The sequence below is a fragment of the Corvus cornix genome, chromosome 4 (assembly GCF_000738735.6).
Source record: "Corvus cornix cornix isolate S_Up_H32 chromosome 4, ASM73873v5, whole genome shotgun sequence".
NCBI lineage: Eukaryota > Metazoa > Chordata > Aves > Passeriformes > Corvidae > Corvus > Corvus cornix.
Window position 1 is genome coordinate 12,917,322 of NC_046334.1, and position 26,580 is coordinate 12,943,901.

The window sequence follows — 26,580 nt, forward strand, 5'->3', positions numbered from 1 at the left end:
CTGCTTAAACTATGTGCAGGACTGTGAGGATGCTGATTTAGGGGCCACTAGCAGGCAGCCTCAGACAGGAACATGTATCACATAGAGGATGTGTGTGAGCTGCCCTTACCCACAAACTGAAGTGCAAGTGTCCTCTCTGATCTACTGGGTCAGAGATGATATTTTTAGCTTCATCTCTCAGCATCTAAACTGGTGACAACAGCTATTTTTGAGCTGTCTGTCACACAGTCTCATTCCACTGACTCTGTGTTGATCATTTGAGTTAAATTCTGCTTCTGCCACACTGCATTGCATCTCCATGTCAAGGCAAGTTAGGACAGTTTTCTGGTGTTTGAAGTCGTGATGGTAATTCCCACAGCTCAATAGAAAATGGATAGAAATGGAGGGGACCTGTGTTCAGTGGTGGGTTTTTTTTCTCCACAGGTGCAGCCGGTTTCAGTCAGAAATCAAACGGCTGAAGATTTCATCACCGGTCAGGGTGTGCCAGAACTGCTTCTACAACCTGCAGCATGAGCGGGGCTCAGAGGAGGGGCCCAGAAATTGATGGGGGCTGACAAACCTCCTCTGGCCCCACTGTCCCTCCAGGAACCAGTGAGAGCATCAGAAGGGATTGGAATACTGTCTGTTTACACTTACATTTATACTGCATTCTAAGCACTAAAAGTAAAAAGGGATCATTGCATTGGTTTGTGTTGACAGAAGGCAGACGAGGCGAACAGCGAAATGAAGAGAAGAGCAAGGCCCAGGAAGACAAATAACCACAAATCCAAGAGAGCTGGCAGCCCCTAAACCCATGCTGACGTGGCTGTCGAGAAAATCTTCATTTATCCTAAACACCCCTTCTTGTCTTGTTTTTGTAGAGTTAGTCATCTTAACCGGGGGGAGGGGAGGGCAAGGCTTTTTAGAAGATAGTTGTAAATCTGCCTTCTTCGCAAGCAACTGTGTATATTGTAAATAGGTATAACAGCCTTTTTATCTAAATATGAACTTAACTGCCTGTTACATGGGACTTCAGATTAACCACTGTACTTTGCGTGGCATCTTTATCTCATCTATCAATTTAAACACGAATGTTTAAAAAAAAAAAAAACAAAAACAGAAAACTCGAAGGCATTATGTGTATTTCTGTTAAAAATCCAGTCTGTGCATGTTTGTTTTTTCAGTTGCCCACAGTATCTTAAGTGAGGCTATTCATAGAATTACATGGATTTTTTCAAAAGAAAACATTTTTGAGAATAGGAACTTGGAGTATTTTATTCTAGCTGTAAGATAACCAGGAACTAAATTGTACACTTGTGTTGCATTTTATACCAAACTATTTACCACCTCAGTGTTGTTCATATTTAATATGGCCTCTTTTATACATATGTCAGAGCTGCAGTTTTGTTAATTACTTACTGTTCATTAGCAGCTGATTCATGCAGTGCAAGAACCAGCTTTTACCTTCTTTAGTCAATAGCAATTGGCTTTTGCATATAGGTACAGAATTAATTCCTTGTGCGTAAAATTTAACTGCTGTTGTCCCGTAGCTTCTTTGCAAAAAAAACTTTTGGAACAACAGGCATTGCTCTAAAGCAGGGTGATCTTGGTCATGTCAGAAATGCTCCTCAGAGCTCTCTTTGTCTTTCAGCACATGCCATCAGCTTGAGGACAGCAGTAGATTTCCATTATGTTTGTTAAGTTTCAATATGAATTTAATTGCAGTATTTTTTTACTACTCTGTCATTTATTTTGCACTACATGTGGGATGAAGTAGAGACACTGATATCCACTGGGATTGGAGCACGTTCATGGGATAGGCCCATGGACTTAATTTCTGCATGAGGTCTTGCCAGTGGGTTTTTGTTTGGGCAAGGGGGGAGAGGGAGGGCAGCAGCCAGGTTTGGTTTTGTTTTTTAACATATGTGTATATATTTTGTAAATGGGTGACAAACTGATCTAGAGCTAGGTATATTCACAATGGATTCTTTTAAATAGAGGTAAGGATATGACCCAGACCAACAGAAGACAGGTGGCTCTGATAGTACTTGAGTGAATGTTGTCACTTACAGGGATGAGATTATCCTTCACTTGGAGTGACTTGGGCAGGCTCTGACCCTGGCACAGCAAATCCTCAAAACCAGCATTGTCATTGGAATTGCACCATCAAAAATGCCAGGCCCTCTGTGTTGGGGTGATCTCCTTCCAGAGGGTCCCTGGCATTGCGGGGGCACCCCTGTCTTCTCTTGATTTGAGCTTTTAGCGGTGAATAATTCGTTAATTCTGACCACTTACTATTTACCCTGGTATCACATGTTTATGCACTGAAGGTTAAATATGTATTTTGATACTTGTTTGTTTATTATGTATGTGCTGGTCTGTAAAATGAGATATATTCCTGTTTTGGTATGTATACTAGGTCCCCAAATGAACAGAAAGGCTTCTCTAGAGCCCTTGCACACTGTTGAGTAAATGCAGGTTTGTTGAGCTTAGCTGACCCAAATTTTGGATCCAAAGAGTGATGGTCAAGTAGCCACACTGACTACTGGCTGCCTGACAGATTTGACCCTAAAAACAGGAAGAGGTCCTCAGTAAGCATGTGCGGAGCACTGGAATTTCTGTGTTCAGCTGTTCTCTCTAACGTTGCCTTCACCCTTCCCAAAATGATGCAAAACCAGCATAGTTCAGAAGACAGGCTAGTGGCCTTAATGTTTTCTGTTTGAAGAAAAGGCTATTTTAACAACTCTTAGATGCCTTTGAGTCCACAGTTTTCCTCCCCTTGCCTCCAGATTTCCAAATCATCCCCAAATTTAAGGAAGCCTTCTTTTCTGTGGACTGCAACTTGTACAGCCACGCAATTAAACCCTAATAAAAGCCAAGCTACGACAATAACACTGATGTGATCCAACACTGAAGCCAGGACACGGTCCTGCTGGGGGGCCATGGGGACAGGGGGCTGTCAGCCACAGAGACGCGTTGTACAGGTGTTGTTCCGCGCCTGCGGCAGCGTTTGGCAGCGCACTAAAGAAATCCTTATTCTTTACAAATTCTGCAGTGTGCAGGCTAGGCCCAGTTTACATTCTGCAAGCAAACCACCACAGCCCTCTGACTTAATTCTGTTCCCAAAAAAACCACGTTTTTGCTTGTTGGAGGCGAAGGGGGACAAACACACCTGCTCGTATTTCCTCTGGCAGCTGGTGCTGTGGGCAACTGTGGTGTTCATGTGGGAGTGGGGTTTTTTTCCATTTCATTCAAGCTTCTAATGCAAATACTTGCTTTGTTTTCCATGTAAAATCCGTTGAGCAAAAATATACTCATGTACACTAACATTAGTAGACTGTATTCTCTGCAAGTACCTCACGTCTTCTCCTGCCTTGTTCTTTGTAGTAAACTTATCCATGTACTCCTAACATCCGTATGTAGTGTGCAACTGTAATGTCATGCTTTTGAGAGGGGGTTGGCTGCCTCCAGCCAACATTCATCAGTTCAATAGCAAAACACTTTAGAGAAGTTATTTTGCACTTTCTTATGTATAAAATTGGTAGAAACTTATATTTGCTTTGTATCATTTAAAGACTCCTTTTGTTTCGGTAAATGAACTGTGTATAAAATACTTATGCAGTTAAAACTGTTTTTAGAAAGTATTTTTAATTTCAGCAAGTTTGGTTACTTGTTGCATGACTATTAACACAGCTGACTTTTTGTGTCAGTGCAATGTATATTTTTTTTGTCCTGTTATTAACTTGTAAGCCCTAGTTAAATGGCCATTTATTTGTACAGCATCAGGAGTAAATTGAAGATAACTGGCTAAGACTGGAGTGTGGAATTTTGTACTATATTGCAGAATCCAATATCTGTTTTTTGGTGGTTACGTAAAAGGCCTGACGATTTACTATCTAGTGTGCAATCTGTGATATCTGAATGTTCATTGTATATTTGTCTCCAATGCAAAAAGGTAGAGTAACACAATTACAACAATACATTATTAAATGCAATAGTTCAGGTACTGAAGTATTTTTTTTTCATTTCAAATAAATACCTGCTATTTACCACCAAAAAGCTGTTTTGCATTTGTTGGAAAGACACATTTGCAGCTGAATAAACGTTTTTAAGTCGGGAGTGGTGAGTAACATTTTTCTGTGTCATCAGGAGGAGTAAGTTTCTATTACTTGTTACAGTTTTGCTTTCTGAATGTGGGTGTGGCCATCCATGACGGTGCAGCATGAAATGGTGTGCCTTAGTTTGTTCTTTCTTGCTTTATATTGTTGAGTGTGAATTCAGCAGAATCTGACAGTGTGTAGAAGAACAGGCTGTGCCGATACAGTGAAAGCAGACAGAAAAGAATTATTTAAGTCATGCTGGATAAGGGCAATGGAAAAGGAGGGAGTTACAGAAGCCATTTCCATGGCCTTGCTGAGCCATGTCTGGGTTATATGGGATGGTAATGTCCACTTTTCATAGGTTGAAGTATTTCACACTCTGCCATTTCCACATTTTAAATCTTTCCACACTCAAAAAATGCTTTCTCTTTAACAGTTTTGGGGCAGTTACTGTGCTCAGCGTGGATGCAGGCACTTGACAGCTGCAGCCTGGGTGTCCTTCTGCTGCCAGGGAGCAGGTCATGGATGAACCTCACCAAAGCACTCTGACCGAGGTAATCATGCCAGCTCCGGGCTGTGGGGTCTCACCTCACTCTTTTTGGGGAGAGATTTCCTACTAACAGTAGCTCCAGGCTGCTCTGTGCAGCTGGGTCATTTACTATATGCAGTATTTCAGGCTCATATTCCCTGGCTCATTTTCCCAGTGTGGTGGAGAGTGGAGGTGCCAGGAACAAGCATTGGGAAGTGGTGGAGCCCACAATCCTGATGTACTTTTTGATGGGGAAAGTGCAATCCCAGCCCTGCCCCGTGGAGCACAGGTTTCAGTGTTGACATTAAGTCAAGGGACTCATTAACACTGGAGTCCCTGTTGCAGGTCAGGCGTTGGAAGAGCTGGTTTGGCTCCTTTCTGTCCAGACAAACAAAAGGGTGACTAATTAGGAAATCCATAGCTCTTGGGAGCTTCCTGCACTACAGCTGGGTCTGGGAGAAGGAGAGAATGGTGAAATTTGTGGCAGCTCTAAGGTCAGTGTTGGAACTGTAAAATCCCAACAGGCATCAGCTGGGCCAGCAGCCAGGTTTGGAGTGAAACAAGGCAGTTGTTGAGTTACAGGGCAGCTCTTTGCAAGTGCCCCAGCTTCTAGCTCTGGCTCCACCACAGGGCCTGCCAGGCAGAAGCACCACCCAGGGCCAGGCATTCCATTTAGCCCGAAAACCAAATTTGTGGCCAGTTTGCTGTGACCAGGTTGTCTCTCATGACAGGTGCAGTAACCCAGTTCAGAAAAGTGAGATTGAGCTGCTTTCCAGGCTGTGTTCTGTGCTGTATAAAGTGCATGGGTGTTTTGAAGGAATTCCCAGCAGCGGGACATGTCCGTGTCCATGTCAGGACACAGATCTGATTCTCTAGTGAGGTTACTGTGCCACACCGTGTAGAGAGGAGGGTGGGGTAAGCAAGCACAGGAGCAGGGCTGATGTGCTGGGAGCCAAATCCTGCCCTGTCTTCGTGGAGAAGACTTGAGTGGCACTGCATGGGATGTGGGGCTGGCCCTCCAAAAAAGAGCAATTTGTAAGGAAGGGAACCAAAACTTGGTCACGGATGAACCTAAATGCAATCCTGCCTACTGAAGGAGGGCAGCAGAGCCCCTGGTGCAGGAGCTGGGCAGGAGTGTTTCATGGTAAATACTGAGGTGGGGGGGATGTGTAGCAAGGCTCTTGCCCTGCAGTAGCGATGAAAATCTTGTGCAGGTGAGGTGGGGAGAGTGGTGCTGAGAGGAGCTCTGGGAAGAGCTTCCAGCCCTTCCCAGGGGCAGCTTCTCTGAGCACCCAGGTGACAGCAAGGACTGTTACCCTCAAAGCTTGGCTGCTCTGCCCAGACCATCTTGAAGCTGGGGAGGGAACCACTGTGGTGCTGCTGGTGCTCAGCCGCTCTCCTCTCTTAAAGCAGTAGCTCACAGGGATGCTCATTACAGGATAAATGCTCCAACTGCAGAGAAACCTGGGAGCCATTTCCCAACTCCTGTGAAAGGCAGAGCTGTCCAGCAGGTTTCCCAACACACCACCCAAGCTCTCAGAATTCACCCATCCGAGCAGTGATTACAAGACCACCATGGGCTATGTGCATTTATTCAAGAGCTGATCAGCTCCAGACTGAGCTGAGACGTGGACTGGCAACAAAGGACAACAAAAAAGGATTCTGTTCCTAAAAAGAAGTGCTGGGGCTCAGCTGTAGGAAACTGCTAAGACCTCATTGAAGTCAAGGCTGCTGCTTTCAAGGGAGAGAGAGTAAAATTGCTTTGAGCCCAGCTGGGAAAAGCTGTATTAACTAAAAATACCAGTGATCTCAGGGTTACTTCTGCAGATGAGTTAAAACTCTTGGCTCTTATTTTTTTCCTTGTAATTTCTTCAAGTGTGACAGAACAGCATTGAATTCATGCAGAAGCAAAAATACATTTTCCTGCAGAGGCCCAATTTGTTTCTTTGCATTGTGTCACAGGATGGCATTGCTCACCATGACAGCCACCCAGGCAGACAAAAATAGCAAGTTAGAACGTGTCACCCTGGTGCAGCAAAGCCCAGAGACAGGAGGTACTTTGCACTGGTTATCACCAGGAGAATGTCTTTGTAGGCAAAGCCTTGGTTATCAGAAACTTTTTATAGCAAGGACTGAGGCCCAGGGCTAACAGGACAGTTGTGACACAGCTTGAGAAGCTGCAGCTTTTCTGGTAGTTGGCAATGCAGTGGAAGAAGAAAAATCCATTTGTAGTGACACAGCTCCTAGAAGCCAATTCTTTATTGAAAGATCTTGTCAGCATTCCAGTACAGACTTAGCTGCTCTACTGTAGCTTTGAGTTGATGAAGATGAGAAAACATTTTTAAAGCAAGAAAAAAAAAGGCAAGGTGGACACCTCTATAAAATTTCATAGTAGATGAAATTCGAACACAGATTACACCAAAGATAAACATCAAACCACAGGAATTACACACAGCCCTAGGGCAAAGCATGTAACAAATGTACACAATTGCACTTAAGTCTGTAAGAAAGTTATGACAGGCACCACTGCCTAAGCACTCCATAACCCAAGTCAAGAGGGCACCTGATGGGTATCTCTGCATTCAGAACAGCAGTTTGGAACCGAGGAGTCCCCAGAGTGTTGCTGTACCGTACATTCACCTTCTTGGGTGAGTGAGCATTGACCTGGCAGTGCCCAACTGAAGGTGTTTAAGGATTTAATAATTATTAAACCAGTTTCACTGGTAGCTGTTGTTTTGTGCTTCTCCCTTAGCTAAAAATCCCAAAGTCTCACCACAGCACATTCACCTGCTGAGACAGAAAATGTGGCTCATGGAACCCTGATCCTCAGACGAGGAACTCAGCAGAAATCCTGTAGTGAGGCTAAGCTCCTCACAACTTCCAAATATGTAAAAAGCAGTGATATTGCTGATTTCTCTCCACACCCCCATTCTCAGCTGCTCCAGCATTATTCTCCAGCCCAAAGGGACTGACTGTAATGAAGGCCTATATTAAATGAATTACTGGATCTCCCCCCCCCATTTCAGTCTCTTCCACTACGTTCATCATCCAGAGAGACCAGCTCTCCTAAATCCAGGCCGCAAATGACATTTTTGTGAGTCCCCTCTATAACGCATGACCCTTCCCCCCTTTCCAGGTGGTGGGGAGACTTAAGTTGGAAATCCATCTGCAGTCTCAACATCTCTGCTAGTAAATCCTCCAGCCACCTGAGGCCCCCAGTGCCTTCCACATCCTGACAGTAAAAATGAGTACTTAGCTGGACAGCAGGTTTTGCCTCTCTGCACCCACAGCCCACCCTTCTGCAGTGCCTGTACAGAGCGAGATTCCACTGCTCCGGGGGGGGTGCTCAGGCAAGGAAATATTCTTATCAAATCCAATGGAGTTCAGAATCCACCCCCTAAAAGGTAAGAAAAAAGTGAATATTTTTTACAGTTTGCTCACCAGGTCACCCTTAATGTTTGGTTCAGTCTGTAATGAACAGAAAATACTCTTTTTGTTGAAACCTCAGATGCACGGGAAAGACAGTGAGCTAGAGAGCGAACATTCCATTCTGTTTCATTTGAAGCGTGAGATCCTTCACTGTCCTGGAATAATAAACCTCTCTGACAGGCAGCTGCCCTCGTTAGGACAATTTGCTCTTTGTCCTCAAGCTGAAGGAGCTCTGCTGAGCAGGAGGATCTTGCCAGTCCCTGGGGGGTACAGTGGAGCTGGTTGCCTGCAGAGGTGCCACGGGCAGCAGGGGGCTTAGTGACCAGATAAAAAACTTCGCAGTGTTTATTGGGCCTGGCTGAGATGGAGCTCATTTCTCCACAGCACCCTCATGGTGCTCGGCCCTGTACTGGCACCTGAAAAGGGGTTGGTAACATTCTTTATTAACTACCTTTATCTTGACCAGGTTTTGGGCCTTTTTTTCATTTTGTTTTCTCCCCCCTGCCCCCACCCTGCCAAGGAGGGGAATGATAGAGCGACTTGGTGGGCACCCGATTTCCAGCCAAGGTCCACCTTCTTCGGTACTTTTTGGCACCCAACATGGGACATGGAGAACAGCAGCTTTGTATCCAGTGTGCTATTGCTACAGCAGTGGCAACCTCCTGTGGGAGTCAGGGAGTTTGCTGGCTGCACTGCTTATCCCTTTATAAGGCTGAAGCTGGGATTGTGTTAGTACAAACAATGGTTCTGGGCTTTGTCCTGGCATGGATGGCCTTGCTGTGCTGCGGGAGCTGTCTTGTCTCCACATTTCCCTCTCCCCACTCTGGATTGATGTGGATGATTGTGCAGGTTCCAGAGGTCCTTGTTCATGTTTACATGAGCTGTTAATGCTACTAATTAACACTGTTGGCACAAAATGGGGTTGGTGGAATCTGGTGTCATCATGGCCTAAGAGAAGATTTTTGGGTGAGGCAACACTGAAACGCACCCTGAGACGGCTGTTCCCTGGCTGGCAGGGGGTGTGGAGGGATTTGGGCAGGTTCCTAGGACAGGCATCACCTCCCAGAGCCAGGGACTTTACACCTGAACAGGCAACAACCCTGGCAAACTGGTGTGTCACTGATAGACACGTGCCTTGCCCTACCCCAGTGAAAACCAGCAGCTTTTGCCCCGTACTGGGGCCTGGCCTGTGCCTACTGAGCCTCAGTTCAGTGCTGGGAGGGCTGGGCTTGAGGCAGGACTGGAACAGCAGCAGCTACAGGAATTGCCCCAGGAGTGAAAAAGAAACTGGACAAGGGAAACGATGGGTCTGTATCATCGATCAGTGAGGAAGGAGGAAAAGGAAAGGTTTGGTCGAGATGTTGGTTCTTCAGTAGACAAACTGGAGGAAGGAGAGTGAATTCAGACAGGATACAGAAACTGCCCTGCCCCAGACCTCCTCAGAGCTTTGAGACATGGAAAGATTTCAGCCACCAGCCAGGTGAGGGGATTGCTCCCTGGCTGATCCAGTGCTGGGATTACGGGACTGACAGCCAGCAACTGGAAGGCAAGGAAGCCCAGCAGCTGGGATCCCTTGCTAGGAACCAAGGAACTGAGAGAGAAATTGGAAAAGAGGCAGCAGTTTGCAGCCTCTGGAGAAGGCTCAAGTGTGGGGATGGTCTTGTGAACTCCCCTGGAACATGGAATCGTGAAGATAAAGGCATCCAGCACCTGAGGAGCAGTGGTGCTGGAAGCCATCTACAGTGATCTAGTGAGGTCTCCAAAGATCCAGAGGATGTCCTGTGCACACAGGCTGAGTGGAGAACAGTGATTCAAACTGCTCCAGCATCATAATTTAAGCTTGGCAGTAATGTGTCATTGGATATGGATACACCAACCATGGAGAGTGTCTCTTCTTGGGTCCAAAACTTTGCAGCAAATCTATCTATCTCTTCATTCCTATGGAGCAGCACCTTGGCTACCAGGGGTGCCCCAGGAAATCAGTCCCAGTCAGAGGGGAAGGGAGCCCCAGGCACATGGTTCACCCTGGTTCTTCCTGCATGCCCAGGGGAACACAAGAGGCAGTGGGAGGGAGGTGAGCTGGAAGCCCATCCACAGGAACTGAGAGGGGAAGTGAGCTGCTGAGAAGGGGCCACCCAATAGAAAGGACTGGAGGCAAGATGGTGCCCAGGAGTCCTTCCCAATCTGAGTGTTTCTGTGGTAGTAGAGAAGCAGTAATAGTCAACCACCAGTACACCTTAATATAATCATCCTCTGTTTCACAGAGCTTTGTCTTACCCTTCCTTGGTAAAATTTCAAAGAAGTTACGGAAGGATCCTTCCCCTGAGAAGAAAACCACTCTGTCAGGAGAAATAAAAGCCTCCAACAGCATCCTGACCTCAGGTGAACACCGAACCCCAGCCCTGGGAAAAATCTGAGGAGAAAGAGGGAATTAAGATTGTAAACCAGTGGTGTGCTCACTACAGAGGCCTGGGCACCAGCATCCAGTACAGCAGAGATTTACACACACCTCTGCAGCTACAACCCAAATATGTACATTATATACACCAAGTGCTGGGACAGACAAAACTGGTGCCCTCTGAACACCCAGTACCTAATGCTGTCAGTACAACACGGTGCTCTGCTGGGTGCTGCTAGGCCTTCCACCAGAGACAAGGAAAAATAACTGCTTAAGGGGTAACCCTGGTCTCAAAGGAAAGGGATAAAAGTAATGAAGATATGTATTTCACACTGGAAAATCAGAATCAGGCCAGGCATCTCAGAATTTTTTTTTTTTTTGCAAGGCAATTTAGTATCAGGCAACTTCTCTTTCATTTTTTGTTTTTACAATTGTGCTGTTGGAAGCACCCATAGAAGGAAAAATATTGTGGCAAGCCTGAGAAAAGACCAGTTCTTCTCTGCCCATGTTTCACTGCCACAGGAGCTGACAGCTGATGTGGAATGGAGGAAGGAGGAGGTCTGAATGAGGCACACTGGGACAGATCTTCTCCTGTGCCAACATGTCACCTGCAGTCCATGTCACAGCAGTGATATGAGCTGGATCAGAGCTCTGGCCACCCATGCCTCACTGAACACTGATTCCCTCCAAGAAGGGAAGTGGAAACACTTCCTTTAAGTATAAAACTCTTTTCTGGTGTCTGAATATCTGACACCCACTAGAAACAATACCCCAAACTTACAAAAATTACATTATTGTCATGCTCTCTCCTTTCTCTAGCTTGCTTGGGGCATTTCACATCTGCTTGTGTACCATGAAGAGATATGAGAGATCACAACTAACTCAGATACCTTCAGCAGAGGGCAGGAAAATCCTCATGTATGTATGAAGAAATAAAATGTCTTACGCATTAGATCTTGAAGAGTAAACTCTTTGAAATTAGCTTATTTATTAAAAAAAAAAAGAAATTCAAGTTGATGAGAGTCTCTGGATATCAAAACTGTGCGTCTTTTTCCCTCCTCTGTGCTCCTGTCAGGCACTGACACAGCAAAGAGAAGACAGTGCAAGGGGCTGCTGCATGGTCCACAGAGACCGTACAGGCTTTGGACCCAATGGAGAAAGGTTCCCATCTGTCCAACAGCACGTGGCTCCAGCCTGCTTTGTCTCCTTGGAGCTAGAGGATCACAGATGACGGCAGTGAGAGCATTAAGCAGCACTGTCTCAGGAAGAGCTACACCACATGCCACTGACATCAGAACCTAAACATTCTGAAACTTCTCCTTTATTTTTCACCCACTTCTCCTGGAGCACAGGAGAGTTTTGGGTGGCTGCAGCAGAGGAAGACAACAAACCCTCTTTCTTTTTTCTACCTAAGAACATTGTGCGTTTGTTCCTCTGTGTTTTATCATACAAGGAAGCCAGCATGTGGTTCAGGGACTCACAGCTGCCAGGGAACTGAGGGTCCTGGGGAATACAAGTAGGCATGAAACGACTGTGCACCCCCTCCAGCCTCAGGTGAAAGCCCAGAACCTCGTCTATGTGAACAAAGTGATGTGTGGAGTTGCTGGGGCTGCCCCGATGCTGCCTGGAATAACGCGGGCAGCAAGACACGGTCAGCCATAAGCAACAACGGGCACTACGCACCAAGGGAGCAGTGGCACCTTCTAACACTGGGAGCAGAAGAGATGGACAAGACACTGAGTCAGCCTAGGAACAGATGGAGGTGTTCTCCTGTAGCACACTGTGTCCAGGTGACGGCAGGAAAGGATTGCTGTGGCATTGTCTTCATGCCCACCTCCCGCTGGAAGCGAAACTGCGGCTGAAGGAGAAGGTGACCTCCCCGTTCTTGTACTTGCCCCAAGCTCCAAATGGCACTATGACAACGGTGCTGTTATCTTCACTGCCAAACTGCGCTGCCTGAGAGAAGAAACAAAGTGTCAGCATCAGCGTCTCGCTTGGAAAGGGAAACAAGTGTCTGGCTTCACCTGGGACAGCACACCCTGAGGCTGGAGACTGCCTTGCCCCTTCCTGGCCCTGATGCTCCATTCTGGTATGCCCCAGAGCTTCCATAGGATATGCCACCATCCAGAACTGTGGTCAGAAACTGGCCATTTCCATCTACGTTGATGACATATTCAGCACAGGAATAAGGTGCAGTTGCAGCCCCATGCAGTTCAGTGGACTGTGAGCTAAGCAAATTAATTGATGTATGCCTGGCAAGGACATGGCGAGACCCAGGGTAAAGAAAAGGCTGGCCAGCAGGACTGGTGAATGTCTCAGCCAGCACAGTGCAATTCACTTGAACGTGTAAATAAAAAACCTCAGGGTTTTTCTTGAGCCAAACCAACCCAACAAGGAGCACTTGGTGCTGGGAGCAGTGCTGGCGTTACCTGCTCAGTGACCACGTGGGCGGCCTCAGCAGGGTCGTGGCACTGGCTGATGAAGTCGCAGATCTCCTGGCTGTTCACCATGAAGTTGATGCCGTCGGTGGTCAGGACCAGGAAGCTGTCGTCCGCATGCTGCAGCTGCAACAGAGGCACACAGCATTGCATGGCCATGCAGGAGTGCTGCAACGCAAGGGAACTGCCCCCATGTTTTTACACTCTTGAAAAGCACTTTTTTCCTGAATTTTTCCTGAAGAGGAGGGTTTCAAGGAAGACATGAAAGCACTGCAGTCATCTCCCTAAACCCCTAGTGGGTGGCACTTCATTAGGGCCAAAACAGTGTAAGTTCCTGGGGGCCTGGGAGGTGCATTGGGGAAAACTAACAAGCAGAGTGCGAACGGACAGGAGAGCTTCCTGCCAAAGTGGAGGCTGAGTACCTTCTGGATGCTTAATTTGTTTTCTAGATGACTTCAGAGCTTTGGTACGATACATGTAGCTGTCCCTTCCTCCTCCCCCTCTTCCTCTCAACTGTGCAAACCTCAACACATCCTACTTTTTGGATGGCAGCCCATCCATATCCCACCCAGTTCTCAGTGATGGTTTTATGCCAGCATTAACCTCAAAATTATTCATTTGACCACAGGACCCAAACAGATTAAAACCTGTAATGCACATCATGTGCTATCTTTCTTCCCTCATCAAATATTCTACTGTGAGAAGTGGGATTCAGAAGTTGATCTGGTTGAATTTAGTACCAGATTCTTTTTCTGTCCTGTTAGTGCTAATCTGAAACAACTCAATTAGAGTTGCTCTCTGGTTACTTCAATAAAAAACAACGTGCGGCCATCAGGCTTCACCTGGGCTCGTGTTGTGTGGGTACCTCCACTGCATCAAATACCTATGAAGCCCCTGAGTCCGAGTGTTGCTGTCCCTGTTAACCAGACCTTCTTTTACCTGAACCTTCTTTGTTTCTGGCTGGGCTATCACACCACTGTTTTTAAGATCCAAATCTCCTATGCTCCGTGTCATTGCAAGTCTACCATTCACATGAGGTTGTCCCAAACTGTTCCAGGAAACGAAGCCACCACACTTCTTAATCCTGTGCAGAGTCACAAAAGAAAAAGCAAATGAGTTACTGCTTCACACCATTACCCCCATCTCTATCCACAATTTCTGTCACTAGCTAGAATGAGGAATGATGTATGGAGAGCCTAAGCTGGGAGGCTGAGGGTTGGCTTTAGCTGTTTGAAGGGCTCCACAGAAGGGATGTGTCTTGGTGGGCTGAGTCCTGACCTAGGAATCAAAGTGCATTTCTTCAGGTTCTAACTTGGTTCAAACTTGGCGCTTTTGGACAAATCTGAACCATGTGGTCACGGCTCTGTTCTGAATCTTAGTGATACTGATCTTACTGCTGAGACAGTTTATGCTCATGGAGGGCTTTCCACACCCCTGGTCCTCTAAACGGGACCCAGTGCATTAACTGGAGCTTACTGCCAGCTCAGGTTGGTCTCACAGCTCTATATTCAACTCTGCTTTCTTCCTGGCCTGACCCAGCAGCAGAGCACAAGCCCATCCTGGCTGAGGCCATGCTCTGGGAAGCCACCTCCTCAGCCAGCAGGTACCTTTCCTTCTCCTCCTTTCTCTCTGGAGTATGGTCAATGGTGAGTTTCATGGCCTTTCCCTTCCGGCACAGCAGAGCACGACTGTCTCCCACACTTGCCACAACCAGCTCAATTCCATCCCGGAGCAGAGCCACTGTTGCAGTGGTCCCCGAGTTCAGCAGAGTTGCTACAAATGTCATCAAAGAGAGAGGTTTTAGCACTGCCTCAAAGCGTGGAGCCGTTTATAACAGCAACAGTTTCAATTGGTAAAACAAAGACAACTTGTGCTCTACCTAATCAGCAAGTAACTGTTTTTAAGTTTAAACTAAATCTACACATACAAAAAAAACCCCAAAAAACCAAAACAAGCAAACATGCATGCATGTAGGACTGGGGGAAGAGAGGGGAGGTAGGAAGGATTAAGTGTTTCCGTGCAACAACATGGCTCCATGCAAACAAGGCAAGTGGGATACTAGCAGTACAAGACACAGTGGCTTCATTTCAGTTTGCAAGAGAGTTTTTCAGTCCCACGAGCTCACGTCGAGTTACAGGGTTATTGTCCTTATCCCTGGGCACAGTAGCTACACAGGTAGGTCACCATAAAGCTGATGGCTCTTTCTGTTAGGTGGTGAAGCAGGCAATTACATAGTAATACATAATTATAGTAGTTGTAATTCCAAAGAGATCACCAAAGGGAAAGCAGTACATCAGTCTGTGGCATCCTCCTACTACTGTCAGAGCTGCTACACTCCCTCTCCATTTCCCCCAGAGAAGAAGGATTCAGCCAACAGGCTTCCTGGCTTTTTCCAGGAAGGAATGCTACTCCCTCCTGACCCTCTCAACTTGTTGGAGGTCCCAGTGCAAAGGTGAAGCTGGATTCTGGGATTCAGCCTGGCCTTGTGCCTGCAAACTGATGCAGGTGGCAGTGGCTGTCTGGGCAGCCTGCCTGGGGCACTGCTGGGATCACCTGACAGGGGTTTACTGTGAGTGCCCAGAGGGCAAAACAGGTGCTGCCCTCCTCTTACAGGGCAAGGGAGTGCGCTGAGCTGGCTGACTGTACTCAGGGACCTGCCTGGATTCACTCATGCAAGCAGATTTAAGGGTTTCTCATTTCAATTGCTACAATGGTCTGGAGGAAAAAAAAAAGAAAGAAATGCTTGAAAAGAAGAAATGCATGTGCCTATTTCAGGAAAAAGATCTGTAGAATCATCTGCATTGAAGAAAATGCCAGAAAAACTGTCCAGCTTTCCTTGCTTTCTTTGGTTTTTGAAAGGGCAAGTTCCACTTTACAGTTATTATCTTCCCTTCCTGCAAATTCTGCAGAGGTAACCCAGTGAGAGATGCCTGGAAAGCTCCTGCTGACTTGAGCTATTACACTAAAATGTCTGGACAGGACCAGCTACTGCCTGGAACACATTTGCATTCACAGCCAGTGCAAATCCCCTTGAAAGGCCCTCTGTAGGTCACCCCCATTCTGGGCTTTTCCAGTTGCTCCAGTTTTTCAAAGCAAGCCAATTGGAGATGAGTTTTGGGCTTGCTTAGGAATGTGAATCCCCAGTTATATTCCTGGTTTCATGTCACTAACAGTTAACATCTTACTGTCTTTCCACCACTGCTTCTGCAGAGATCAACTACAACTACATGTGCTCTTTCCTCTGGCCCTGCAGCCCTGACCCCAGGGACATGGGACAGATCTGAGACGGGACTGTGCGTTTGATCCCAAGGAATGCCAGGCACTCCCAAATCAGACCAGCTCCCAACAGACAGCAACAGAAATGCAAGAGCTGTGAGGTCTTGACAGCCTCCTTCCCCAGCCCTGTGAGATCTCAGCACCCTGTAAGTCAAACAGTGCTGGGAGTAAACTGAAGTCACCAAGCCCTGGAAGATGCATTGAGCCTTGTTGTGCCGTGAAAGCAGTGAGTCCATAAATCAAAAAAACCAAACACAAACCCTCACAAACCAGTGTTAATTAAGCTGGTGTTATTATTTAAAACAGGTATTATTACTGCAGCGAGGACTGGGTTTAGCTGAACGCTGAACCAGCAGGTCAGTGGTGACCGTCAGCCGTGGTGACCGCGGTCACACCTCGGGCTGCACCAGCACCATGCAGGCTGGGACACTGGAAACTGGATGTGGCAGCTTCTGACTATCCAGGCAGGCACCGACATCCTGTTTCTCATTCGAGGCAGGGACTAGCCCCGTGCAGGCTCACTTTGAGGCACATTATGAAAGTAAGATACTAACAAGTACCAGCGCAATTAGAAATTTTAGTAGAACCAGTAAAATACCTGTTTTAGCCAACAGTTAGAACAAGTGAAATAGAGAAACCTACATAAAACTACCTTTTTATTTTACAGAAAATACATTTTATTCAGACATTAAAATTAATGCAGAACTGCTGCTACTTTCCCATTTCATTCTGTGGTTTTAGAACTATGCTGAGAAATATAAAAAGAGTTAAATCATAGTCTTTAATTCACAGAAGGCTGGAAACATTTGGAATTCAGGTGAATCTGCATCTTTGGAGTGTAAACTCCCAAAGAAAAGAGCTGCTATCACAAAATCAAGGGCTGGTACTAAAGAACAAAATATTGTCCAGAATTGTGGCAATGGACATAGTGACTTGAACTTTATATGTTTATTAGTTAAACAGCACTCATAGAAAAAAATACATTCTGCTCACAATCTCTTCCTTGGACCCCATTCATGCTCTAGGTAGGGATACAAGAACATGTATGAAGCCAGATGTACCATTATGTGATTTCTAGCACAGCTCAAAACCACAGGAATGATGATGGAATAACATTACTAGTGCTTTATTATAACTGCTGCTAGTTTATTTAATAACACAAAATACGTTGCATCAGCACATGTATTGGTTTAACAATTAAAGAGTTTATTTTGTTTTCCTAACAATATCACTATAAAACTAAGATCTTTCAATAGGTTCTTAACACTCACTGGACAACTTCTACTGCAAGTCATCTCAACTAATGTGACAAAGAGGATGTGGGAACCTTCCAGTAGTCCAGGCTAGGAACCGCTGGACTGCTTCACCTGGGACAAAATTAAGCAGATCTCTCTTTCCACTGAAGCCCAGCTTAAAGTGTCCAGGGCCTCCAGTTCTAGAGCTGCTGACCAGGTACAGTGTCTGCCACAAATAACACGCACACAGAGGCAAATAGGAAATTCACCCAGGGACTTTGTTCAAACAAAATAAACCCGCAACACTGGAGATGCAAGAATAAGGGCTGCAGAACAGGGGATAGAGTCAGTCACTCTCAGGTCTGCCTGCACTGCCTTTCTGCAGGTCATGTAGGAAGCATCTTTGGCCTTGGTAAATCAGCCTTGGTATTTCTGGGGAATTGCCACTGTTCTCACCTTCTTGCTAAAACTGTGTGACAAAACCAGTTTAAATACAGCCCAAATAAATTCTAAATTTTGTTTCCCCTATGGAGATAAGTAACCAACTAACAGATCAACCAAAGAATTTTATCATTGCTAGAGGGTCAGCTGTCTCATATATGGCAAGAGTGGCCACTCTGAAGAACACCTGTTCCCTCAAGGTAATTTTTATATATATAACACCAAGATGGGAAGTTCATACCAGTGCCAACTGAAATGGGGCCATCTTAAAGGCACTGAATAGAAGTATATGAATTGTTCTGACTAATGAAAAATAGGCAAAATAAACATCCCTTTAATATTGTAATTAATATCATCTAAATTGATTAGGTAATAATCAGGGCCCTTGGATAAAAAGGCTGGCTTTACAATGCTGATAAATTTACAAAATATTCAAGTACAATTTCTGCAGCTCTCCTGTTTCCTCAGTGTTGCAGGTTAACATATTTAAAGAAATAAAAATCTTTTTTTTTTAATGGTAACTTAAAAAAACCCCAACAAAACAAACATTACTTTAAAAATTTAACTACTTTTAAATAACTTCTGCTGTTTGCTCAGCACAATAAGATTCAAGAGTAAGATTCCTTTCAAACATGGATAGACCAGTTAATACCTGGCTATGTTTTAATAAGATGGCTATTCCAGAAGTGAGTGGCCAATGTGATTAGAGCTGGATGCACTGAACGTGGAGGTTGATGGAAAAGTTCCTCTTGTTTTCTCTGGCTTGCAGTGAGCAGAAGCAGTAACAATATCTGGTAGGACTCCAGTAGGGCAGGAGAGGGCTTGTCTTACATTTCTCCACGCAAATGCTCAAATTTCCTCAAGCACAGAATTTAATTTCTTATTTCTATCCTTGTTGAGCAAAGCTATTCAGCCTTTACATTTCAGTTCTTATGGCTGGTAAAAAATAGCAGAAAATTCTGCCCATCTCTGGCACTTGTCCCATGGATAATGGCATTTGTTGGATGTGAGCTTCCTTTATGTTCTATACCTAAATTTTGCAGTGATTTGAAAGTGACTGGATATATTTAAATGCATGGAAGGGAATGAAAATGCATTTTTGAAGAGGTATCAAACACCAAGCTTCAGGGCTCAGACATAGCTCTAAGCTGTTAATGATTACATGGGATTTAGGCAGAAGAGAGATTATCCCAGACCTGCCTACAGCAAGTTTCTTATGCTTTTGTGTGAAACAACAGGTGCAGGTCACTGTCAGAGGGGCTACTGGACCAGTCTCCAGCAGAACAGCCCTCCAATAGCTCTGGTGAACTGCATGCCAGACACAGCAGCAGTACCTGGAACACATAGATAAACCATTTTTATTATTGAAAGCTCACAGGAATTACCATGCTACGTATTTTCTACCTGAATTTTCAAATACTGTATCATCATTAAGTGACCTACAAAGGGCCATGCCCTTGAAGACATAGCTGAGGTCTCCAACAAGGCACATCTCTAGTCCTGTTAAATCTGTGCCTTATGTAAGGTTTTACCTCTAAATAGTACTATAAACAATGCCTCAAACATAGCATTTTGGGTACAGGGATTTGTCCCAGGGTTTAGTTTCCTTCAAAAACCCAGGTACAAGTTTTTAAAGCTGGTTGTGTGTTAGTAAAGACCTGGACATCCTGAACGTGCACTGGTTTTTTTGCAGACAGTGAAAGGAGCGAGCTCTGGAAGGGTTATCTGCTGGAACAAGACAAAGCTATTATTTTCCACTTCATCAGCTACGGCCAGGTTTCAAAAGGAGGTCAGATTCGGGGAGCATCCAGTGTAACCCAGATACACCATGATACACAATCAACCACCATCTTCAAGATACTCTAGCAACTGTCTTGACTGTCACATCCAGAATAGCCACACTTAATCAGAAATTTTGCTGGCAAACCAAATTAGTTTGGAAGCAGGCTTCTAACAAAGACACATGCCAAGCACTGAAATTTTATGTAACTTTCAAAACATCAGCAACAACAAAAAATACCCACACAAAGCAGTCAACATAGTACTGAGTTATTTTAACAACAGCTATGCAAGAAGTTTAATCTGTCCAGAAATCCAAACTTGACTTTGCACCCTGTTACTCCATTCTTTGCCTTAGAGCTTGATTTTCAGCCAAGAACAACGGCTGATCCCCCAGGCTCCTGCAAGAGCTTGCAGGTGCTCAGCCTACCTGAGAAACACTGAGTGCCTGCCAGACCGTGGCCCCTGTGGATGTCTAGCAACTCTTTTACCCTCTATTTTGCTTTTTTAATGAAGGGGGCTTATGCAGTATCCTGGTAACACTTGCATAAGTTTTCTGGCATTAAGCAGCACCAGTTAGTTAAATGGTATGAAAAAAATCCTATAAGCAGTTCTAAAATGCTCTGCTTGCTGTACAATTTGTCTGTCAAATGTTGTAATCCAATTTTGTAAGTCTCACCTAAAATGCTATGATTGGAAACAGTTTTCAGAATAACAGAATAATATATCTAGTACAGTTCTCAATCCTTCTCCTCAATGAGCTGCTCTGACAAAGAACTGAGGTCATTACAGTGAGCCAAACCAAGAGCCATCCTACTCACAAAGGGGCAGGGAGGAGGACAATTAGATCTGAAAATGAAATGGTCTGATCCAGGAAAGCACACAAGCTAGTATTCAAATGCTGTCTTGGATTTGGGTTGGTAAGAAAATATATTTGCAAAGAGGCTCTGGGATAAAAAGCACATTTGCTCTGTTGGTGTGTCTCTCATGAGCTTGGCTAAAACTCAGCCCATAGGTCAAAAGTGACTCTGGTCTTTTTTAACCACATGAAATACAATGGGAAAATGAACTTTATAGATTTAATCCCCCCTTTTTAAGGGCTGCATCTCAAGATTTAAGACTTTTTTCCTGATCCCTGGTGCAGGCTAAGGTAAGAAGCAGTGCTGCAACAGTCAGGCTACCTGTCCTGCATTTGAGTCTAGATTCATCTAGTAGTTAAACTGCAGGAAGTCACTCCACTACTTGATTGTATTCAGTCACTGCTTAAGAAAAGCAGCTTGGGAATACAGTATCACTTCAGTCCCTACAGGGCTCCTTGGTTTCCAGTCTTTATTGGAGAGAAGATTTTTACAGTTTCTGTTCTTCTGGAACAACCTCAGTTACTTTGCCAGTGCCTGCACCAGCACTGAGACAGGTTTTTTGGTTGGTTGGTTGTGGGGTTTGTGTATTGGCAGGGGGAGGTTTCTGTTGTGGGTTGGTGTTTTTTGGTTTTTTTTTTTAATTGGGTTTGTTTGGGTTTTTTTTTAAGACTGGCTAAACTGACTCTCATGGCTAAACTGACTTTCATGGCCAAGAAAGCTCCTGTGACAGAAGTGGGACAGGCAATTCCATCTCCCTTCCTAAGTTACTCTCTATAAACTCTGCTTGCTGCAGCTGGAGCTTCAGATGTACTTAGTCTCTAGACACATATACAAGAACTTCATTAACAGCCAGGATTAACTGGGAGTCTTAAGAGGGCTGGTGCCAGCTTTACTACAGCCTTACCACGGCCAAACTTGTTTTCTTCTTCACTGCTTTTTTCCCTTTCCCACTCAGCTACTCCTGTGATTCTGTTTGTGCAGAAGCAATATCGATTGCATTAACTTTGGCTTACGTTCCTCCTCAGGTGCAGCAGCCAAGTTAGGAAGGGGAACTTTTGACACTGAAGCTTTTAATCCACAGGAGTAACGGCTTTAAAACAAACAAATTAACATATAAAAACACCAATCCCCCCTCGCCCCTAAAAGAAAAAGCGAAACAAAAATACCCCTCTCCACATTTCTTAACAGTAAAATTATGGTCCTGCAAATCTAAATCACTCATTGCTACCTTGACAAACACTATCCTTTTCAGAATCACATTAAGAAAAATTCATTCATGATTATGCTAACATTCAGATTCATAACTCCCCCAGTAAATTTGACTGAGATTTCCAGTAGTTATTTCATTTTTAGGAGGTAAAGCATAATTGTTTCATTTGCAGTAAGTGACCAGAGCAAAATCCTGTGTTAAGTAAAATTGCTTTTAAGCACTTTTCTGGACATTTTACTGCAAAACTACTGAGCAAATAAGACAAACTTTATTCTCCACGCCTATATGAGTAGAACATTTTTTTACCTACCGTCAGCAGAGAGATTGGCATGCCTTTGATATGCTTTGTTTATTTCTAGAAAAGCCTTGCTCAAAACATTTTCCAAGTTCTCCTCCTCAGCAAGAAATTCCCTAGAAACAAACAAGCAAACAAAAATATTAAACTTCTTTTCAAGAAATATGCATCCTGATCAATCTGTTTCACAGTCTTATCTCTTTCCAGCACCCACTGAATGATGCTGAACTTGAGTGAAAAGGTAATGTGATTTTACTAACTGTGTGCACTGAAAGCATAATCCTGTAATTTTGAAAATATCTAAGTTCCTTATCCAGTGTCCCAGGATGGGATAGATACAGAAGAGTGTAAGCAAACCATAGGTCAGGGATCACAGAGACCCTGTGTGAGAACAGTCAGTCCACATTCTCCCTGTGTTCCAAGACCTTTCCTGGACAGGTGGCACAATCGTGCTTTCCTCTCCTGTGTTCATGGGTAAGGAATTCATAGTATGGCTGTTCCATCCAGTGCTCCCTCTGTCCCATAAGGAGAGGCGGCTACATAACCTGGGAGGATTAGCCCCAATGTACAACCCACTGATTCCCTAAGGAAGGAATCTCAGCTGTAATTTATTTGACGCACATTCCCCTGGCGAGCACTTACTTAATATATTTTTCCATGTACTTTTCACAGAAGTCTGCAGCTGCTGCCCCGCCGTGCCCATCGTACACCGCGAAGTACAGGATATCCTCCGTCAGCTGAGCGTAATCGAACCGGTCCTCATTTTCCTTTCTCTTCCCGATGTGGCTGGCGCAGCCCACGTTGCTCAGACTCACTTTTGGGATCGGCTTCCCGTACTTTATGCTGGGTGGGAGGAGAATGGGTTCATCGATGCGATTGTCCCAGATGCCAAAGGTGTCCCATGTGGTCAGCCGCCCGCTCCCGTCGGAGTCGAAGCGGGAGGCGCGGCGCTCGGAGGTAGCGATGGAGCAGGCGGCTGTGGGACGCGTCTCGTCTTGCAGGAAGCGGGACGTGAGCACGGCTCTCCTTCTTACTTGGAACCCTCCATTCCGTACCAAATTAATTAGAGTAGCTGTGGACATAACTTGTCTTCGCAGAGATTCGTAGGGAAAAAAAAGACCAGGAGCGGAAGATGTGTAGCTGCTGGACTGTCTTGGAGAACAAAGGGAAAACCGATCAGGAAACAAGAAGCACAGGGAAGCGAATTTTCAGTTGCATCATTCAGGAAACAATGTCACCCTGAGAGCCCGCTAATCATGCAGAGCACAGCACTCCCTGGAAGAAACTGCAGAGGGATCTGAGTGACTCACCGGGAAAAAATCCCACACACACCAGCAGCCCACATCCAACCCCAGCTCTGCACACAGAGCAAGGGAAGGCACTTCTGCTGACCCCTACAGAATGACATCTTGAGTTTTCAAAGATTGAAGAGGTTGAGATGGAGCAAATTAGAGTGATGATACTGCTAAGATATGAATATGTGAAAACAAGAGATAAGGTTGTGAAAATGAGCTTATCACGCATGCTCTTCAAACACCAGCTGAGATATCTGCACTGTGACTCCCAGGGGAAAAGGAAGGAGAAATGTATTTGCTTGGATTTTAAATTTTTTTATCTGCACTTGATATTTGGTTCTGTCACATTTATGGAGGTCTTCAACAATACTTTTTAACACAGAGCTAATTAATTGTGAATTATGAAGTTAATTGTGATTTTTTTAATGCTAAGAATGACCACGAAGAACATATCCATGGACATCCACAATTGCACACGTAAACTTCCCCCTCAAAAAACCCCATGCAACTATTTGCTGTTTTGTCCAGCCTGAAGTTCTCTGCCACTTAACCCTGAAATGGGCTAACACAGGCAAGCAAGATCTTCCACTGGCTTCTCAGATGTCTTTTCCAGTCCAGATAAATTCAAATACACTACTTGGCTCAGCAGGCAAAAATTCACTAATGATGACTCATCTAGCATGCTGGAAAATGAAGAAAAATTGGTTTATTTGACCTTTTGTAGAGTAACACCCAACTTGATCCAAGTCCAACAGGCTGGGATGCAGTTTGTAATAATTACATGTTGTTGCACCAGAGTAATTTGAACTGGACCACACAGATCACTGTAACTAACCACACTAAAGATATAAACCCAGTGAAGGATTTCTAACTTAATTGCTCAAAGTTTGCTGAGGGCAAAATTATGAGTGAAAAGTATTATATGACATAACAAAGGATCTAAAAATACCCAGGATTATGGTGAATGCAAAAAAAAAAAAAAAGCAATGACAGCAGGTTGGTCTGATGTAATCAAGCAGCAAAGAGCAACACTTGTACCCAGAGACTCTTGAATTCTGGGCTGGAGTGCCTTGCTGCTGTACTTTGCCCAAGCCAATCACAACTGCATCTCTAGATCGAAAATATTTGTTAAAACTATGTTTTTAACTTGCTAGGTAAAAATCTGTGTACTTGCAAAAAACATGCAATCAAAGGTAACTTAGTAAGGGGTTGCTTTAGTAGAAAATGGCAGTGACAGAGCTTTTGGGAGGCCTTCAACAAATGCGTCATTCCCAGCTCAAAGCATGTTGCTTTAGATGCTGTAGGTTTACCTTTCATGCAATTCTTAAGTTGCATGGAAAGAGGAAAGGTTTCTTTACTTAGCACTTAGAGGTTAACAATTGACTTGATAAAAGGCTGAATGTTCTGGAAATCACTGATGTTGCACCAGCTGAATATGGAAGCACTTGAAATTTTAAGATTTTGCATTTTACTGCAGGGTGATGGCAATATCACACCCTTATTTCAGTGTACTTACAGGTGTTTAAAACCTGATATAATTCCTGGAGCTGCTTTTTCTTTCCTGGTATCCTTGACTCGTAAAAACAGCACGTTAACTTCCTTCTGTGAAACACAGCACGACCAAACAGAAAGCCTCGCAATTAGCAAAACCCACGCTCGCTTTCACTTCTGTCAGCTTGAGAACATGAAATTCTCGCTAAATTTAGACTCCCCAGTATCCACAGCACGAATCAGAGGATCAATCCAAACTCACAAGCTAATTAATGCATTTGTTCTCTATCAAATTCAACTCTCACCAGACAAGTAAAAATAGTGATGACAGTTTTGATTTCCAAGGGTCTCTGCAAGTCAGGAGTAGGAACCTGCTCTTTAGTTTGTTATGTAAACAGCTCTGGACACACAACAGGCTGTGCTTTCCCAGCTGATATGTCTGCAAACACAGGGCAGACCCATCTGGGCAAAACAAGACCGAGGCATTGAAAAAGGGGGCACTGGTATTAGAGACAAAGTCCAAAATGGACAGTTCTAGATGGAAATCTGCTTTGAGGTGCTCCATCTGATCCTGTTCATCTGTACACGTTCACCTGGAGGGAAACAGTTCCTACAGACCGGCAGGGAAACACAGCGCTTAAAGAGGGATGAGGGGAGTGATTAAAACTGTAGTTTTACAGGCTGTCTGCTGCTCGGCAGATGGAAATTTTCCAGGCTTCCAGAAGAAAAGGGGAAGAAAAGGAAACCCGGAAGAAAGCGAAGACATGCCTGCTGCCCCAGGGGATCCGACGTATGTAAAAAGGAATGTACAATTCTAAGTGCACTTGCTTCGCGTGTCTTCCAAACCGCACGGATGTGGGCAGGACGGTCCAGTTCTGGGTGTTAAACTCGTATTAAATCAGGAGCGTTGTTGGTGGTGGTTTTTTTTTTTTAATCCGTGACAATCTAGTCTCGCCTCCGTGCCTAGACAGCAAACTGCACAGGGACAGCAGCAATTTACAGCCGTCTCTGCTGCAGTTTACTCATCACGAGTTAGCACAGGCCGCGTTTATTCCGTGCGTATCAAAGCTGCGCCGCTCGGCGGCAGCCTCTGCGGATCGCCAGCCGTGCCCAGCCCCGTTCCCTGATGTGCCAGCCCCGCTCCCTAACATTCCTAGCCTCGGGGGACGGCGGCGGCCCTGCCGCGGCCCTTCCTGCCCAGCAGCCACGGCTGGAGGAGAAGGGAGCGCGGAGCGAAAGGAAGGGGCAAGCAGAAGGAGACGCTTCCGAGCGCGGCCCCCCGCCCTCCCTCACCCCCGGCCCGTGCCCCGGGCAGGCGGCCCTTACCTCCTCCCGCACCCGGGCCCGGCGGCGGCAGCGCCCCAGCGGTGCGAGAGCGGCGCCTCCCCGGCCGAGGCTGCAGCGCGGCCCCGCCGCCGCCGCCGGCCCCGCCCGCCGAGCCCGCCCGGCCAATCGGCCCGACGGCGGCGGCCGCGCCGGCCGAGCCTCCCGCCCCGCCCCCGCCCCGCCCACCGGCCCCGCCCGGGCCTCGCACGGGCCTGGGCTGGGCCAGCGAGAGGGGATCGGCTGCGGCCGGGGTGACCCTGCACAGATCCCTGTCCCGCAGAGTCACAGCGTCACTTAGGTTGGAAGAGATCGCAGGGATCATCGAGTCCAACCACGTCCAGTCTTTCCTTAAACACATCCAGCGAGGGCGACTCCACCACCTCCCTGGGCAGCCCATTCCAATGTCTAGTCACCCTTTCTGTGAAGAAATTCTTCCTAATTTCACAGAATCGCGGAATTTCCTGAGTTGGAAGGGACCCACAAGGATCATCGAGTCCAA

The 26,580-nt window shown here is 45.6% G+C and overlaps 2 protein-coding genes across 11 annotated transcripts in view; one reads left to right on the forward strand and one right to left on the reverse strand.

Annotated features, from left to right (window-relative positions):
- The window catches only part of WDFY3 (WD repeat and FYVE domain containing 3), a 154,456-nt gene extending 150,358 nt beyond the window's left edge, over positions 1-4,098 (forward strand). For 7 of the 9 annotated variants that reach the window (XM_039551162.1, XM_039551156.1, XM_039551160.1 and 4 more), the window contains one exon: positions 424-544. In XM_039551162.1, coding sequence (XP_039407096.1) covers positions 424-544 — 121 coding nt within the window. Of the gene's footprint in view, positions 1-423 lie in introns of all 9 variants that reach the window. The other 2 variants (XM_039551154.1, XM_039551158.1) reach the window with 1 other exon arrangement.
- A 2,748-nt stretch (positions 4,099-6,846) lies between these two features.
- On the reverse strand, positions 6,847-26,208 carry PPM1K (protein phosphatase, Mg2+/Mn2+ dependent 1K). Of its 2 annotated transcripts, none has more exons than XM_039550578.1 (7): positions 26,082-26,208; positions 22,612-23,121; positions 21,985-22,085; positions 14,481-14,646; positions 13,813-13,957; positions 12,865-12,999; positions 6,847-12,391 (listed from the first exon to the last, which is right to left on the reverse strand). In XM_039550578.1, exons 2-7 carry the CDS (start codon positions 23,049-23,051, stop codon positions 12,260-12,262), a joined length of 1,119 nt encoding a protein of 372 aa, XP_039406512.1. In that variant the 5' UTR covers positions 23,052-23,121; positions 26,082-26,208; the 3' UTR covers positions 6,847-12,259. The 2 variants fall into 2 exon arrangements, with proteins under 2 accessions (XP_039406512.1, XP_039406513.1); XM_039550579.1 differs by having other exon boundaries at positions 22,612-23,117; positions 26,082-26,167.
- Positions 26,209-26,580: the final 372 nt, after the last annotated feature.